Source organism: Acanthaster planci, linkage group LG08, assembly GCF_054643075.1.
Source record: "Acanthaster planci isolate LZ-2023a linkage group LG08, COTS_SCS, whole genome shotgun sequence".
NCBI classification, from domain to species: domain Eukaryota; kingdom Metazoa; phylum Echinodermata; class Asteroidea; order Valvatida; family Acanthasteridae; genus Acanthaster; species Acanthaster planci.
In genome coordinates this window covers 14,010,792-14,028,762 of record NC_141784.1, presented here as the reverse complement: position 1 = coordinate 14,028,762, position 17,971 = coordinate 14,010,792, and the positions used below count along the sequence as shown (strand labels likewise).

The window sequence follows — 17,971 nt, the reverse complement described above, 5'->3', positions numbered from 1 at the left end:
ATCGGCTTTGTGCCGTTCATTAATAATTTGATTCCACCGATAATTTGATCTGAGCTTTAATCAACTTTCGAATGAAAAGGTAATTTTTTTCCTGTTGTAAATTTCCAAACAATTAAAAGAACATTTTTGAAGATTTGCTTTTATACATCCACTCAGATGGTGAAGCCTTTCACTTTCTTCCGCAAGTTAAATGGAGATAGCGGACTATATTTCAACATCCTTTTAATTAATATTGAGCGAAGCTAGTCTTTTTGCCCAATATCGAATTCAAGGGTCTAGATCTCAAAACCAAGGATATTGCGATGTATAGTTTTTAAAATATAAAAGCTCTATTTAACAATGCCTGAGGAGTGGTGATTTGTTTGAGTCGCTCTTTTTGAGGATGGAAAAAATCTAAAAATATAAAAAAAAATTGTCTTGTAGATTAAGGTCACTGTTTTGGATCTGTTTTTGTTCCCCTTTCTGAAAATAATAATAGTGCAACATACAAAGAATTACATCACACTACCATCATCCTGAAAAATGATTAGAACTCCATATAACGAAATGACATGGCACTCTAATAATGAGTCTCCTGGGTGCAAAACTGCAACACGTTATAGTTACGCCAGATACCCAAGAAACGTGATGATGTTGTTACTTGATATGCCTTAATCTTATTTGAGTTTACAAAGATGAGGTTGTTTTGGGTGCTACGAAAATCAAAATGAGGATTATCGCAAATAGATACACCACGGCTTTGGAAATCACAGTGAACATTTGTAATGTTGTTGGTCCTCTGTTCACCTTGAAGGAATAACCTTCGTATCGCAATTGATTATTGTACTTTTATATTTTATTTTTCCTCAAAACTGCAGTTATTGGAAGTGGCAAGGATGGACAATGAACTGAGTGACGAGTGAATGTTAAACGAGCCAGCCTGCCGTGAAGAAAACCCAACTTCATGCCAGAATCAAATAATGAAAAAAGCTGTCATTTTCAAACGAAAATAAACCCGTAGAGGACAACGACCTATGCACTGCGCAGCGACTCAAATAACAATGAAGTCAAGGGTGGAAAAATCAACATGCAGTATAGCTGGGGAAAGCAATACGAGTAACCAAAAGTTTTGACCAGCTCTAACTACACTAAAGGACAGAAAACATTTCGCTGGTCCAGCAGCATGTTGAATTTTGCATACTTGTTCACAGTGATACAGGCGAATTTCTACTCAAGGTAAATGAATGACATCATAAAATTTTATCTTCTTCTTTCAATTTGGAATTCTTCTTTGTTTTCAAAGGCACACATAACCTATATTTGTACCTTGGAAGGTCTGTAGGAAGATTGCAAAACGTTCAACCCATTCACCAACTCCTACCAAAAATAACGGACGATAAAGGAAGTAAACATCATTAATATTTCGTGACTAAAACGAAGACGGATTGTATTTCTCATATAAAAATTTCATTTAAGAACGCAATGAGCCTTTGTGTTTCTGAAACCTGTTACTGAAACAATGTGAAGGACACTATTCATTCCATAATTTACTTGTTTAATTAAAACTTTTTGATCACTGCAGAATATTAGGAACCGATTCATAAGCAAATGCTTGACAATTTTGAGCTGTAATACAATACAAACGAGTTTTAAACTTCAGAAGAGAAGAATATGTACCTTGATGCAGCCATTCATTTTGAGGTAGTCCTTATTTTGCTCAGCAATGCAACTGAATCATTATGAATGTTAAAGTATGGATATAATACGAAAATAACTTTCTTTCAAGCACTCCGACGTACAGAGCCTTATTTTAGAAGAAAGCTGTCACATTTCAAATTATTGCACTTAAGTTTTGTTAAAGTAAGTTGCACCACTAAGACGTCTGAAATAGGTAATTTTTGTCAAAAGTAAAATACAGAAGCAATCTTCTACTTTATACGCATGCTTACAAATTTGACGCAAATATGTCCATGCATCGTACTAATGGGGAAAATAAATTTGTTCTTATTTTTGTTTGTTAAACTCAGTAGGTAAATATTCAATTTAGTAGAAATCTAGAAGTAGTTTGTCTTTTATATATTTTGTTGAAGGAATATTTAGTTAGACGCCGGTTATTGGGAATGGCTAGAGTACTAATGCAATTTCACGCTAATGGATAAGTTATTGTGCCCTTGGTAACACAGTATCAATTACCAATAATACAACGAACATACCATTTCAGGTGAGCACTTCTTGCGTTCTCCTTAAAAATACAAAGTTCAGAAATCCCATCGTTGATGTTGCAGCAGTTTGACTTGAACAATTCCCAGATGCATCCCTCCTTTGTAGCCCCCTTATTCTGAGTTCAACATCTCCTCCTTGACAGCAGCAAAATCGTTCAGAACTGCCACTTTCTTTTTATCATTGTTAGTTTTAGATGCAGCGACGATTTCTTGCAAACTACCAACATGCATGCGTAGACAGCTATAAGCAGATTCTGTGTAAAATGTTAATGCCCAACCCAGTCGCTTTTAGTGTGTTATTGTGCATATAACAACGCCTCATTACAGTTATACACCTTTTTTCCTGAATTAAATATCAAGACAGTTTGGCACTCGTTAAATCTAAGGAATTTATCATATTCAGTATCATTACTCTCGTGTATACAATATCAGGGGTGATTTGTAAATGGTTTGGGAAACACACCATTAGCCTTCTATGATCATTTCATCTTGTGTTTTTGAGGAATAAAATGGCGACATATTGATTTAGCTACAATATGTTGGTGTAACTGCTATGTCTCTTCCCGTCGAGTGGTTCGTGACTAATGCTGTTGAGTACTGCGAATAACTGAACCGTCATCCTTTTATTTCATTAATTTTGTCACGTTGGTGAGTGGTGGTATTTTATGGCATGACACCTTACTTGGTCAAAGTACATTAGTCTCAGTTACATTTTTGCTGCAGATTTTCCAAATTTCGCTCCCAAGGTGGAAACTCATTTATCACCAATACAGCCACATTAACTACAGCTGTAAAAACAATATCAGCAACAATTAACCATAACAATCACAGTAATTGGTCCCAGTAATAAAATCGAGGAATAGTAACCATAAACCACCCTATCATCACACCAACAATATCAGAATAAGAATCAGCTAACGAAACAACAAAAAGTTACAATGTCCAAACCAGCAAAACGATAGTGACCACAAATTTAGCATTCAGAACACCGACAACCAACAAAAACCTGCAATAACCGCAAAATTTTAACACGGTCACTATGAATGCCAAAACGACAACCGTATCACGACACTGAGCCATAAGTAAGTGCTAATCGACAACCTTTTCTATATTTGAAAAAAGCTTCAGTTATAAAATATCCTGCTGCCGCGAAATACATATGGGGAGAGGTTTTCCTTGCAATAGGCCTATTCCTTCTTCGGAATATGCGCTACGAATCTTGAAACTTGAAGTATAAAACTTGTGTTTGAATATATCAGCATGTTTTCTTTTGTTCGTAAATTAAATCTGTGACCTTTAAAGATCGAATTCAGCATAAAAGGGACGATCGGGGGTAACTGTAGGATACCTGGCTAAGTCTTTTCCATAAGTTAAGTAATTTAAATTTGCAAGATCGAAATGTATATTTCGTTTCATACCATTTCAAGTATTCGGAGATTGATATCCCTTAGAAATCAATCCTCCATTCTTCACAAGTCGTCATCATCCTGTCCCCTTTTTAAAATGCATCATCTTTGGACAACAGAATTGTTGGAAACTTTTATTTTGATGTAAAATTTTGGAAGCGTTTGTATTTCTTGTAAATACAAATGACAAACAATTTTTCATAAGCAATTAAGTAACTTCAAGGGAATTATTATTATTAACCAGCAAATTCCCACTTTTTGGGCATGCTTTAAGTTAGTTGGAATTTGTTCATTAATAATATTTGACTGTGAGCGAAAAAATTGCGGAGTCGTGGTAGGGAAGAACCATAGACCATTTCGAAGAACATAAAAGAATTAGGCAAGAAACGACGAATCTATGTATAAGATAACGTCTTACATGTAATGTATATATGAGTTGGCTGTGTGGTTCAGGAGCGGAAAAATCACTTGACAAATATCCATTTTATTGCCACACACGCGTTATATATCAACCCAATCCTGCATCTTACAGTTATCCCAATTAATGACTGAAGCATTTCCTTCCTACAGGTAACTTACACTAAAACCCTAATATCAAACATACCTGTTCGAAATCACTGACAAGTACTGAAAGTACTAAATGATTATTGCCCACTATATCTTGTAAATTTAAAAGGCTTGCATGATGTCCCCGTACAAAATTATGTGTCACGGGTTTGCAGATAAAAATAAAAGCAATAAAATTTAATTTCACGACAAATAAGTTCCCAAATACTCTGATGAACATTTGTGATAAAAATACCTCAGTGTTTGAGCCAGATTTTGAATTACTGAAAAGGAGGCTTAGAACACAATTTTAGAATAGTCTGGTGCCATCCATAACAACAGTTTACAGTTTACGAAACAGATTCGAGGGACAAGTTAAAAATGACTTCTTCGTGAATAAGGATTATTGTTCAGACAAAACACACACATTGACATTGAATGTACAATTAATGCTCGGAAACTTCAACAAGCGGGAGTGCCACCCACTATTGTATAATGAACCTCGTCACAGTGGTATGAACCTCAAAGCTCTTCCTAGCAGCCACCCTCCAGGACCCAAGCCATTATCGTGTCTTATCGGATGAAATCACCCGGTAACTTCTTTGAGGGTATTAACAGGTATCTGTTGGCCTCAAGGGAACTTGCTCTTCAGTAATTCTCCTTCCCTTTCCGTTTCAGTTGACCCAAGCTAGTAATGACTTGTTTTATGGCGGAAGCGGACTAGTCCGTACTTCAGTCAGACAAGTTGAACTAATCCGCAGATTGATTGCAGACTGACGAAACAGTAACTGCCGAAACAGTAACCTTTGTGAAGAACTGCAGCTTTCCTGACTGGATCAAACGTGAACACAAAGACAGGATAAAAATGTGAGCAGATAAATTTCTGAATAAAGAGTGGGCCAAAGCTTGATAGTGAAATGCAGAAAATATACGGTGATTATTATGTTTCTATTTTGCCAAGAGGATTGTGTTATATGTCGTCCATAAGACTGATGTGCAAGAACTGGCATAGGAGATGTTGGATTTCAACATTCTGGTTCTGATTGAAATTTGATTTAAGTAAAATTCCAACCCCAAAAGCTAATGAACTTTGAGAACAGGATTTTAAAAAGAGATATAAAAGGAGCTTTTCAAGCTAACAATTACCTACCATTCTGAATATTTATCGTCCATGGTCTCCCCACATAAAGTCAAAAACTGCCTCAATTATTTTAAAACGAAGTGTTTGAAAGCTGTTCACCTATTTTAAGGGCAGCCCGTGCAAAGAACACAATGTGCCACCTGATACGTCCTGAAAAAGACCATGTCAGATGATTTGGTGATCGTAAAAAGATACGCATTCAGTAAAATTAAATTTGAATTTAGATATATGGGCAACATTTTATAAATAGTTGCTAAACCTGTCCTTAAAGGATCCATGAAATGAATTTTTCTTAGAATCACTTTTTGTATATCTGTGTACTCTTCTTAAATGTATGAAGACTGTTGGACTTTTTATTTTGAGTTACGTGAACTGAAAAGTGCACTTTTTAAAACTTTCCAAATTGACTAAGTATTTCTGGACAAGTGAAAGCGCTTTTGCTTTTATGTAAATCAAGGAAGACATGGTTCAGTTTGCATGTTTTTCTGTTCAAATTGTAAACTCTAAATTTGCTATCTGAAAACATTTCTGTGAAAAGGTTGCTTGCCTGCCTATTTTCATATACTTACACAATAATAAATTGCCAAAGGAAATGAAATCTACGATAGCAGGGTTAAAAAATCTAGAAATTTTCTGTTCACCTATCAGTGCAACATTGAGGCTCGGTGCCTTGGATGACACCATAGTTTTGCTCATGAATATGCAAATGGTTAGCATAAAAACTAAAAAAACTCCGAAATATGGGTTAATATTGCAGAGCAAACATTTAAAATCAGGTAAATTGAAACCCGAAGGTGCAATTTCAAGGGTTTTAGAACAGTTTAGTAAAACGTTTCTATTTCATGGTCCCTCTAAAGTCAGATTTAGCAACTACTATTCACAAATTGTTGCTCGTAAATTTAATTGAACCTGCGTAATTTCTGTTCGTTATACCTTGCCAGATAACGAGCTAAAAGTAATAATTTTCGTAAAAAACGAAAAGGAAACCCAATTGTGTCGACATACAAAGAATATTGTAATTTGAATCATGCAAGGCACATGTATTTAATTCCCGGCCCTGCGGACAAATATACGCAAACATCAGTTCACGACACTCATTGCCCCTAGCATGTCTTGTGAGTTACATTTAGTGATAACTAGAAATTAAATGGAAGCTTTATCATATATCTTGTTTTCGAAGTTCAATTTCGTTTAGAGCCGAAGCACAATGAATGCATGGGAGAGTAATAACTATGGAAGCGTGTGGGTTGATGATGACGCCAGCCAACCAGTTTTATTAGAAAATCCTCAAGACATCTGACGTCTGAGCTTACATGACAAATGCCTGCGCGATTATGAGCTCATATAAGTTTCTCTGATGCAAAGAAAGGTCTAGCCAAGATCGGCAGCAATTAAAGACACTCGTCAGCTGTCGCATTACACGCCCCAATTCAGGCGTCTTTCCTAAATCAATTCGACCGTGTGGTTTTCTAGCGTGCGGCCGTCACCTTAACTTGTTTGGCTGAGTGTACAGACCTCGCGAAGCAGATGCATTTCTCTTTAGGTTCAACTAGGTACCCTGTGGTTCCGGTCTCCGTTCAGTGTTAAGCTCTGCCAGAGGTAGCCTTTTAGGATGCGAGTATTCCGTACACATCAAACACGCCCCTTTTCATTGGTCAGTCCTCAGTACGTCAGGGAAGCAGGCCTAAAAAGTACCTGTAACTCGCGGACGCGCGTTCCCTGTTCTTATAAGCCTATACTCTTGATCGATGGGGAAATTTTTTCAGAGTTTACAACTGCAAAATGGTCAAAGCAGAAGTATAACACTAAAATAACAGAGCTGAGCTGTTGAATGAACTGACCCACACAAAGCGCAGCGGAGGGAGGTGGTTTGCTTCTATATTGTTGGGACACACTTGGTGATATCTGGCCACACAGATTTTTCTTTTGTTACGTCACAGCGATACTTTCTTTCAACCAATGGTTGGCAAACTATGACTGCGTGGTCCAGTGGCGGAAATTTGTGCCAAATCTGGGGGATGGGGATTGGGGGAGATGAATTGCCCAGCCATGAAAATGTGAAATTCGGGGTAGGGGTTCGATGGGTGCTGACACCACATGGCACCACGTTCAATTTTTGTAATACAGGTGTATATCTGTAATCATATTATGTATAAATAATTACACTCCTGCAGAAAATAACTTCACAACGGCGTATTTATGGCTTCTCTCTCCCTTTTTCTATCTCTTTTTGAGTGTTAATGAATACATTTTGATGTTTGGAAGTCCAAAAATTCTTCACAATAAGTGTGATTTTTCCTCAACACAAAAAAGTAAGGGAAGATTCAATGGCCCATCACCCCAAAATTTAATGGCTCCGAATTTACGCTCATGATATGGTCGCCAGTACAAATATTCCAAAGTGTTCCGAAACTTCACGCATAAACTGCAGCTATTACAGCTCTGATAATAGTAAACACTACTACTTCAGACTAATCCATGGTCAGTGTTTGTAACAAAAGAAAAGTTTATAACTTTGCAACATCCCCAAATGGATATTAGGTAGTTGTAAAGTACGGAAAACCCTAATCATGAATATGCTATTGGTGCGTCAAGGGAGTGATTATAATAAACGAATCCCTGTAACTGCTCCGTAGTGGGTCTTTAACGCCCAGATGATCAAGAGACCATTTTTTTCAGAAGTGTTTATGGTTACTATTTCTTTCCGATTGGTACTAAAGTTACCGGTGCTATCAAACTATGTCTCAGTTGATTTAATTTGATGTTACCCACAGGCAGATGAGAGAAGCTTAGCCAGCGAAAGCTGTACATTTTGGGTCCTCACCGTTGAAAGACCAATGACGAGATGTTTAGAACAGGAGGAAACTCCAGGTAAATTTATCCACAGAAAACCCGAGGAAGGCGAGAAAAGACCTTCACCAACTTGACACCCTAATTCGACATGACTATTGTAAAATTGACTGATTAAATGCTTAAAATAGTAAGGAGCTATTTTTGCCACAAAGACACATTTCTGGATCACTATAATGAAAAATGACTCCAAAATGTAATATGGATGAAACCAATGTCAGCTCTTTGCTCATTGGCGTATTCACAGGTGACATTTCAAGAATAGTCCTATGAAAAATCTTCAGCCGGTAGACATGATGTCTGCAACCACGCGTCAGGTCCTCCAGCGAAATGAATACCGGACTGGGGGCAACACTATCCGGCTAACCACCGCCTGTGCGACACGGTGAAGTACCCACATAAGTGCCTTCCCAGTAGATACACTTTACAGTGGCGTTTAGCTCTTCCGAGCTAAAGAGCATTCAATAATGAGGAGCGTGTTTCAGCAGTCTTGCACAAGAGCAGGCAAAGTACGAGGTACCCATCAGGAAAAAATGCATTTTTATTTCCAGTCGGAGCACTGTCCATTTTATGTCCATTGCATTGCACACCTCTGATGTTTAGAGGTCTTTTAAGCGAAACTCAAATAATGTCATGGAAACGAGGGTGATGATGGAGTGAAGCCAGACTAGGCTAGGTCAGAACCCTACCCCCAAATTACAAACAAAAAACAAGTGGAAAAGAAACAAGAACAATTTCATAACAACAAGTTCTCGAAAATGTCCCATTTGCAGCCTGTCTCCACCCTTAATATAAACAGAGGAAATCACAGCCAATAAACTTGGAAAGAAGGATACACGGACAGGGAAGGAAACGGGTGAAAATCGTAAAATCACTCCTTCATCTTCAAACACCGACTGGAAGTTTCTTACATCTGATAACATGCATACTGTACACCAAGATCACGGACTATACTTTTATCAAAGAACCATACCAGTTTCATTATTACACTTTGGATCTCAAAATCCAAAGCTAAACTCAAATCCTCTGCAATTTTCCAAAATCCCCACTCCATATTTTAATCAGATTAATTGTTTTGCGGTGCACGTATACTGTTGACTGTTAGCTGAAACTTTGAGCCTTTTCGTTGTCACTGCATGAACAGTCAAGTCTTAACAAGGGACAGTGGCCTGAACTTGTAGTGACCTTATAATTACAAAATGCTTGGCCCAAACAGGTTAAACCCTCGTACATGATGAGGAAGGTGTCTTTAAATTATAAAGTAAAAGGGAAAGATATCATTGCATGGCCACATGCGGGGGGGTGGGATCCAGCTGCGAGTTAAGAAACATAATACACAAAATGAAATTTTGTTGAAATATCTCCGCCTTTGATCTTAAAACTTCACAATATCTGCTGTATCTCCAGCTACCTCGGGGTGCTGCGGCTGTTATGTCTCCCTACAGGACCCGTGTCCGTTAAGGTAACCGTTGCTTTGATGGATGTCAATACCTATGCAAGTCATACAAAATTTCCTAGAGTTTTCCGCTGCGATTGCACATTCGTACATTAGTGAAGACACTCTCGTTTTCGCGTTAATGGTAGAAATCCATCGCTGTCATTGTGTCCAGTAGTATCCATTCCCATACGCTGATATATACATTTCAAATCCAAACTTCTTGGATACAATCATTAAGCGCACTGGTTATGTGGAAACCAAACCACAAAATACGAAGCACTGCTTTTTTCTGAAAATGGTGTCTTGGTAGGTAGACTAAGCAGTTTTCAGAATTCTTGTTGGTTTTTCCGAGCTTCAAGCTGTCAGCCCAGTTCTGCCCGTTAACACGTAAACTGACAGTGAACGAAATGGTTGAACGGATGAAAATTGGCAATTAAAATCGCTCTAATTGAGTAAGCCATTCAGAATATGGGAAGCCATTTATTCTCCACGCAGTCTGGTGCACTAACATGGAAAAGGTTATTTGGCACTCTGGGGTGACAGGAAAAGCGAATTGTCATTGCAGACTTAAAGCACTGCTCGGGCAATATAAAATTTTTGCATTGGCCAGACTAGTTTGGCCACTTACTGCTTCTTCTTACTCAAGTGAAAAAAATTCATTTTAGATCTAGGAAGAACTGCGGATGGTAGACTAGATATTTCAGTGTCGGCCTGCAGAAATTGAAGTTAAATGAAACGCAGCGCCTTTCCTGTTTCTACTCTATACATTTAATTCACGCGGCCAAATTGATACAGGCCTATAGGGGTCCAATAAATCACTGAGCTCCATGATATTGCTATATGCTTCAGACAACCACAGTGAATTATTAGTCTGCTCAAAAAGGGTGGAAAACTTGGTTTGTATTATAGCAGTTTATAAACAGTCGATGTGAAAGGTTTTCGAATTTTACTGTCTTCAGCATGTCTCGTGTGTGGCGGGAGATTATATCTACGAGCATTTGGCAGAGGGGAATGCTGGTGTAACATAAAGATAAGGGTTTAACAAACTAAAGTCAGTCATTATGTTCTTTGGTTGAGGATAGATGCCACTACATATCCATAAATCGAAACATATTTGGTTAGCCATTACGTAATGAAGTACACAATGTTGTCAGTTTCATTTTTATAACTAAAGAAATTAGATAGATGGCTGCTTGAATAGTGAGTTGTCTCATATTCAATCGTTTGAATTTGAATTGAAAACAAACAAAAGAAAAAACATCAAACATACAACTTGAAAGTTTATTTTGTTTTGTTTTCTTTGTTTGTTTGAGTTTTAAATTGTGACAGCTGTCAGTCTGTAAATCAAAGTATTTAATGTAGTTGCATCCTCCAGGAAAAGAGGAAAGCTACAGAAATACGAATGTGTGAGCTTAAGTTTCTGGCATAAACAACTGTGCCCATAAAATCTCATTGTAATCAGTAATAAACGTATTTTGTGGATAAATTCAGCTTTTATTTTCCATATCATCCAATACTTTATTGATATTCTCGGAGAGGTCTCAGAAACTATCTGTGCATTTACCTCTCATTGAATCGAAGCCTGGGACAAAGATCAGCAAACAATAACCACCCTTTCTGCTATGAAATTACGGGTATACTGCAGTGATGGATGTACGGGAAATCCAACCGACTGGAATATACAGACAAGCACTGAAAGGACCGGCTATAACAATGACCCAAAAATGTCTCGGTAATTCAGTTTCTTGGAGGGTCTTTTTCACTTGCTCATGCTGTGTTGACGACGTTTGTCGAGGCCATGTTGTTGTCGCTGGAATTCCGCTTATTATATTAACGGAAGCACTCTGGATGGAAAACGGAGCAGGAAATTCAGTTATGTGGTGTGACATACCTAACATCTAAGAATAAACCGACCACGATTCAAAAGGATACATTAGCACAGTACTAGTCTTTCCAGAATTGAGTTACTCTTTGCTGAGTTTTATCTAAAATACAAAATGACTTCACCTGATCTAAGTTCAGGTACAAGCAGACATTAACATACTGACATGCCATGCCGTATGGACAACGACACGTCCATGCTACTTTTCTTCCGATACTCGATCAAGAGTGTGAAGCAGAAACAAATTCACAGCATCCAAGGTGTTATTCGTGTTTCTTTCCAAGTTTGCGGTTCATTAAAAACCGTACATTATTTATGGTATTCTTGACATTTTTCTTTGCAACTCGTTCAATCAGAAATGCATAAACCCAAATAATATAAAATGTAACAATTTCTTAGTGAATCACAAATAAGATTTAAGCACGTATGATTTTAATACCCTTGCCACAGAAGTGCACGTGGCATTTGGGATACTTCTAGTCGCTTTATGGATACCGCAGGCAAGTATCTTTTCCCCTTGTAATTCAAGCCTTCAGTTGTGTATCAACACTTCAAATAATTACTCAACACAAGCGTTCCGTGTAATGCTTCGCAAGATTTAAAGAATTGTATGCCATTAGTTCTTCGGAAGGATGAGACAGATTAAGAGGCAATCAATTAATTTCTGTAAAGTTTTGCTTTTCTGTCACCAGTTTACAAGATTGTAAAGAGTAGTGACAGAAAATTGTAGTCATCAAGATTATGATGAAGCGAGAATAAGTTTAGTGGCAAAGCCATAGCCAAGACCAGGATATTTTTCCAGGGCATAGGCAGCAAAATGACAAAACCATTAACGGTGAAAGTTGGTCTATTCTGTGGTATCGTCCAACGAATTGGTGCTTTTCGTCCCACTTCGTCCCTTTTCGGTTCGTTTGCTCTTTCTTTTCTCTTTTCCCCTCTTTTTAATATTTTGTTTTTACATTTTATTCCAGGGGAGGTGGAAAGGGACAAGGGCTCCTTTACGGTCCTAGTGATGGCCTGGGCAAAACCAAACATTGCATGGCAGCTCTTTTTTAATAACGAATGAAATGTGGAAAATGTGAAGGTAATGTAGTCAGGCGCAGACCCGGGGGTCGATCTCCCCTGCTCTGAAACAAAAAAGGTAATAACAATGGGGAAATTAATAAAAAATAACTAACGTAAATTTGAAAACAAGGTAACATCCTGTATATTCTTCAAAATGTGTACGCCAAATACCATTGTAAGCAATATATGCCATATAATGTTTCACCATTGTTTCCGCTTGTTTGCCAAAAAAAATCCCTAGCCTGACCCCCCCTGGAAAAATTCCTGGATCGGCCCCTGCTAGTGCTGACAATTTCCAAGTAATGTGTCCCGCCAGTTATGTATCCTGCGCAAAATACTTGAAGTTAAAACTCAGCCTAAACAGTCTCACTGTACTATCCAATGTTTCAGTTTCCGTGGTGACTGTTGTGTGTGAAAACATTCCAACAGCTTGTCTTGAATCTTCCTATACGTAATATAAGTGATATATGCAAAATACTAAAAAAGGGGGTAATACAGAGGATATTATTTTTACATTGACAACATAGACAAAATTTCGATCAAGAATGTGCATAGTATGTGGGTGAGCACTTTTGTGCACAACGAAGTGTAGGCCTATGCATGCAGTGGTGTAACCTGAGCTAAATGTCCGGGGGCATCCGGGAATTGTTTCAATTGGGGCACAGCTGCAGCTGCATTTAAACGGAGGTTATTCACAAATTTCAAATCGGGGGGGGGGATGTACATCCGCTGGGGGCACGTGCCCCCGTCCCCCCTTGTAGTTACGCCTTTGTACACATGACACTGTAACACACAACAAAGTGCATTACGTAGCATTAATTTACCTTTATGTGACAAAATAGAAGTTTAAGGCCAAGGCACAGGAAATGAAGTCAGTCGTCCTTTTTCAGGCGACAGAAAAATGAATTTTAGTAGTCACATTTTAAGTACCATCTTGTAAAGTTTTGCTTTGTTTTTCGTTACTATAATTAATGCCATTCCTCTTTAGAGGCCAGCAAGTTTATTTGTGTTTTATGTGGCTTTGGTTTTGTCTAAGTTTCATTTCTTCAGTTGCTCGTTTTTCAAGAGAATCACTCGAAAATTTAAGTAATACGCTGGAATAATGCCTACTACGCGTACACATTCCATAAATTTGGTGCTCCCCTATTAACTTCTTTGAGAGTCAAACAGTCATTTCTTTAAAATATTTTTACCACTGTACAACGTTCACCCTAAACAGTATGTTTTGCAGTTGTTGTCCTCGATTATGTTACGCCTGCCCTCTTATGTTTAGCAATGTCCTCTTCAATTGTGTGGAGCGTATGGAGGTGGTCTCTCATCTTCGCGTGGTGGCTGGGATAAAGCGTTGTTCTGCTGGGAAGGGGCAGTCGCAGATGTGGAGCTACTCACTGCGTTACAAGAGGTGGGATAACTGTAGTAGGTCGTTGGATGTTTGTGATCGTAAGTGTAGTAATGGCGAGGGGCCCCTTGAGAGCCAGGAGAGAAGGGGACCTGCGACTGGCGGTTATACTCATGGATGATGCGGTGATAATGTGACTGGTCTCTCTCGCATGTTGACTCGGTATAGCTTGGGACCTGTGCTTCCGGTAACCTCATTATGATCGTTTCCATTTCTTCGCCGCTCTCGCTCCCTTGGCAACACTCTCGAAAGATGAAAAAAAGAGCGCTGACAAGAATCACGAGGCAGCCAATCACTAGAACGTAGTTTAGGTAGTACATTACAGGGCTGCAAGAAAGCAGAGTTTTAGAAAAAGTCATGTTGCTCATTGTAAGAATTATATTGCAGCCGTTATGTAAAATAGCCGGTTGGAAATTTTCATATTTTTTCAAATGGTTTTCGCCCCCCCCCCTTAAAAAGATTTCAGCCTTAAATTTGTAGTTTATTTATTTTTCCAAAACAAAGTCCTTTAGATTTTACGTTTTATTTCGTTTTAATTTCGTTTCTGTTACATTTTATCTTTTTTTTATAATTTTAAACGTTTTCAGTGATTATGACTTGGAGAGAGACCAGTTTTTAAATGTTACGGCAAAAGCTTAGATAAATAAAATGGCAGCGTGACTTTCGGTTGGAGACTGGGGACAAACTGATACCCCTTTGTCAGAATGTAGAGAAGACGGAACATAACCTTTGCATTTGCCTATGAGTATTTGAGACCAATAATCATTCTATGTAAGTGTTACACTGAAATGTTTTGAAATGAAAAGGCTAGTTTTAAGGTCAACAGATTTTGGACATATTTTACCACCGACGTAAAGTACACTTGAAAATACAGAATCAGTTGCAATATCTCTTAATCATGGTGCAAGCTTTCATCGCTGTTTTTCATTCTATTCCTTCAGTTCAATTAATTCAGTTCAGTTCACAATACATTATCCTTAATTTTAAAAAGACACTTGACAATGGTTGGACAGCTCACTATCAGTATAAAAATGGATCTGAATTTAAAGTTGATTTAAAAATTAATAGTCTACTCTTTAAAAACGATGGAGAACGTAAAATAAAACGTTAGACCTTTAAAATACAGATAGTTTGAAGTTTAATATCCCCTAGAAAAATGACACTTAAATAACATACATTAAATGACATTTAAAATATAGTAATTTAGTGCCCTTAAAAATACAAATATTAATTATTCAAAATGGAACGAATGAGAACTTCATTTGGTTAGTTTTGCAGGGAGCGCATCTGAGACGGCACCATGATGGAAGAAACTTAACGATAGGTTTCAGCATAGGATGGTCTCTTGCTATGATTAATTGAGCATTCCGGAGTATCCATTCACAGAATTTACTGAAGTGTCTCTGTGCCTCTCCAATAATTTTAAATCTCAGATCAACAATTATTTGCAAATTTCCTGTTTTTATAGCACTTAGGTTAAACTGTATACCGAGAAATAAGTGAAACGCTCAACAAAGCTTCAAGGAAAATATTAGTAAAAGCTTTAACTGCTCTTCACGAAGTAATCCCGCTTCCCCATAAGTAAAGAAGCGAATAACCGTAAAACAAATGGAATGCTGTCCTAAATGTATTGCAATCCTACATATGGCGCATGTACATAGAAAGTTTTCAAATTGATGAAGTCTGAATGCAGGTAGTTTGGGTTGTAAGGGCTGAATTTCATTATGCACTGAGGGTGACTGCGCTTTATGTTTTGACAGCCATAGCGAATTGTTGCCATTCAGGTTGAATTTTAAGACGTCGTAAATTTTAGTTTTGCGAAATGGTAGGAAAAGGACAGAGATGAGTCAAGGCAAAATGGATGAAAACAGACAGGCGTCATAGAAATATGGGGATGATACAGCCGAACAATCACGATAATGCTTGTGCATGGTACATGTTTAATGTTACCTTTGACCCTGAACGGAATCCCACTGGTTGTCGTTATAGCCATCATCCCATCCCATATCATTCAGCTCTTGCTAGACAGATAATGCCTCCTTCAGATATTGCCTTGGATACATTCTACGGGGAAAATGCACGTGAAGCAAAAATAATCCTGAAAACTATTTCCATTCCGATTTGGAATCATGCAAAAAAATCCAACTTTGATTTGAGCCCATTCAGCTCGTTAGGCCAGTTTTATCTACAGTTTCGTTGGTATAAACGAGAGGAAATAATTATAGGGTCTTCCCTGAATAGGATGATCCCAAGGACTTAGGTACTATTTTACACTCCTCCAAATTCACTGTGATCTTTGCTACAAAAATCGCAATAACCATCATGTAGAATTTGTTTATTTAACTATCGTTCAAGGATGTAATGTCGGCAGGGATTTAGGGGCGAGTTTTTATTTAGACGTGGAATTTGGGGAGTTGTTGCATTTTTATAATATGTGAATTTCAGCATGAATTTGACAAGAAGAAAAGAAATCTCTATACTAATTAACCAAGTTTTGCTTATCCACAGCAAGTATATGTCTCACTCTCCCAACTTTAGATGAAGATATCGTGCACGTGTAATTTATTCACGATAATGAATATGCCAGAGGTACTTTAAGCAATACAAGCAAAAGGTGGGGAAGATAAGAGAAAATAAAGTAAACGTGATGGAAACTCAATTTTGAAATTGCTTCAAGTTGGGAATAATCAGGTCTTTCTTTTTGTCACACAACTTCTCGGAGGAAGTGGGAAAAATGGGGTCTAAAACTGTTTGTATTTTTTTTAGGAATGTACTTCTCAAGTGGCTAATATTACGTCACAAATATTCCTTTTATTTGAATGCATGCACTAGTTACTAACCATCCCCATGTCAGAACTTACAGCCTTGGGAAGGTTTTCCAATCATTGTTCTACAAGTTTTCAGAGACGTAAAAGAAAGACAGTAATCTCTTCCTACCCCAACGCCCCTAACATTCTTGTAGATATGTTATACGTATAGAAAAATCAAAAACAGACATTCAGTAATTAGTATTGTGCAATTAAATTTGCGAGCTGTTGGTTTACATGACGCATAATTGGTTCTGCAATGATATACGCCTAAAATATTCTGTCAAAAGTAATCACAAAACTTACCTAATCGAGTAAATCTTTTTCTATATCACGGTTATCTCCTTCCAATCTGCCCGAATCCAATACTTTAAATTTGTTGACGGCAAATTGTACTCGCCTGATTATGCAACTTCAACATGAAATTTACAAGACAGTACATAAATGCGCATTGGTGTTTAGAAAAAGGTAACAGATGTCCAGGCAAAGTGGAGTCGAATGCCTGTCGCTCAGTTTTATGCAGAACAGCTGGCTATGTCAACGAATCGATTCATGCATATTAGAATCTGGATAAATCTCTTGTGATGCAACGTTTTGAACATGTATTGTGTATGCTGTGAATATTTGAGAAGTATCCAAATCACAGTGTGCAATATGTAGCTCTATTAAAATATATCTGTTCATAGAACCGATATTTTTAGAATGTTTTAGGTTTTTCATGACAACACGGACGTTTCAGTTAGAAAGTTAATGGTCCGTTTGAAGTATTAACGAATAACAAGGCTGTCGTGTACTGGGTTTGGTTGTAGTCCACAATATTTATTTATTTAATTATTTAAAATATCCCACTCTACATGTTCAAAGCATGTCACGTAAGTGCAACTTCAGCACTCGTGTTATTAAAACGAACATCATGTGGTATAAGACCAGTTGTCCCATATAGCAGACCTGTGGTATCTACAGTGGTCCTATTCTACAGATAATACACGGGGTCAAATATTGACACCACAGAGTGTTAATTTAACACCACATTTATCACAGTGTTTGCGAAAATAATGCTCGTTGAAAGATTTTTGCAAAAAAAATTTTTTTGAGGAATTTAGGAAATTTCAAAGCTGAGTGACTGTTACTTTAACATATTTTATGGAAGAGTTTTACGGAAGAAGCCGTGGGTTACATTAATTCTCCTTGACAAAAGATTTCGCACCACCTAAATATGTATTCTAATTTTCAATG

At 37.6% G+C, this 17,971-nt stretch overlaps 2 protein-coding genes across 3 annotated transcripts in view; one reads left to right on the top strand and one right to left on the bottom strand.

Annotated features, from left to right (window-relative positions):
- LOC110977375 (uncharacterized) overlaps positions 1-2,738 on the top strand; it is a 39,349-nt gene extending 36,611 nt beyond the window's left edge. For both annotated transcript variants that reach the window (XM_022231434.2, XM_022231435.2), the window contains one exon: positions 858-2,738. In XM_022231434.2, coding sequence (XP_022087126.1) covers positions 858-902 — 45 coding nt within the window. In that variant the 3' untranslated portion in view covers positions 903-2,738. The remainder of the gene's footprint in view (positions 1-857) is intronic.
- An 8,336-nt stretch (positions 2,739-11,074) lies between these two features.
- LOC110977385 (uncharacterized) lies at positions 11,075-17,243 on the bottom strand. Its single transcript, XM_087140425.1, has 3 exons — positions 17,042-17,243; positions 15,879-15,992; positions 11,075-14,255 (listed from the first exon to the last, which is right to left on the bottom strand). Exons 2-3 carry the CDS (start codon positions 15,932-15,934, stop codon positions 13,814-13,816), a joined length of 498 nt encoding a protein of 165 aa, XP_086996551.1. The 5' UTR covers positions 15,935-15,992; positions 17,042-17,243; the 3' UTR covers positions 11,075-13,813.
- Between the last annotated feature and the right edge of the window lie 728 nt (positions 17,244-17,971).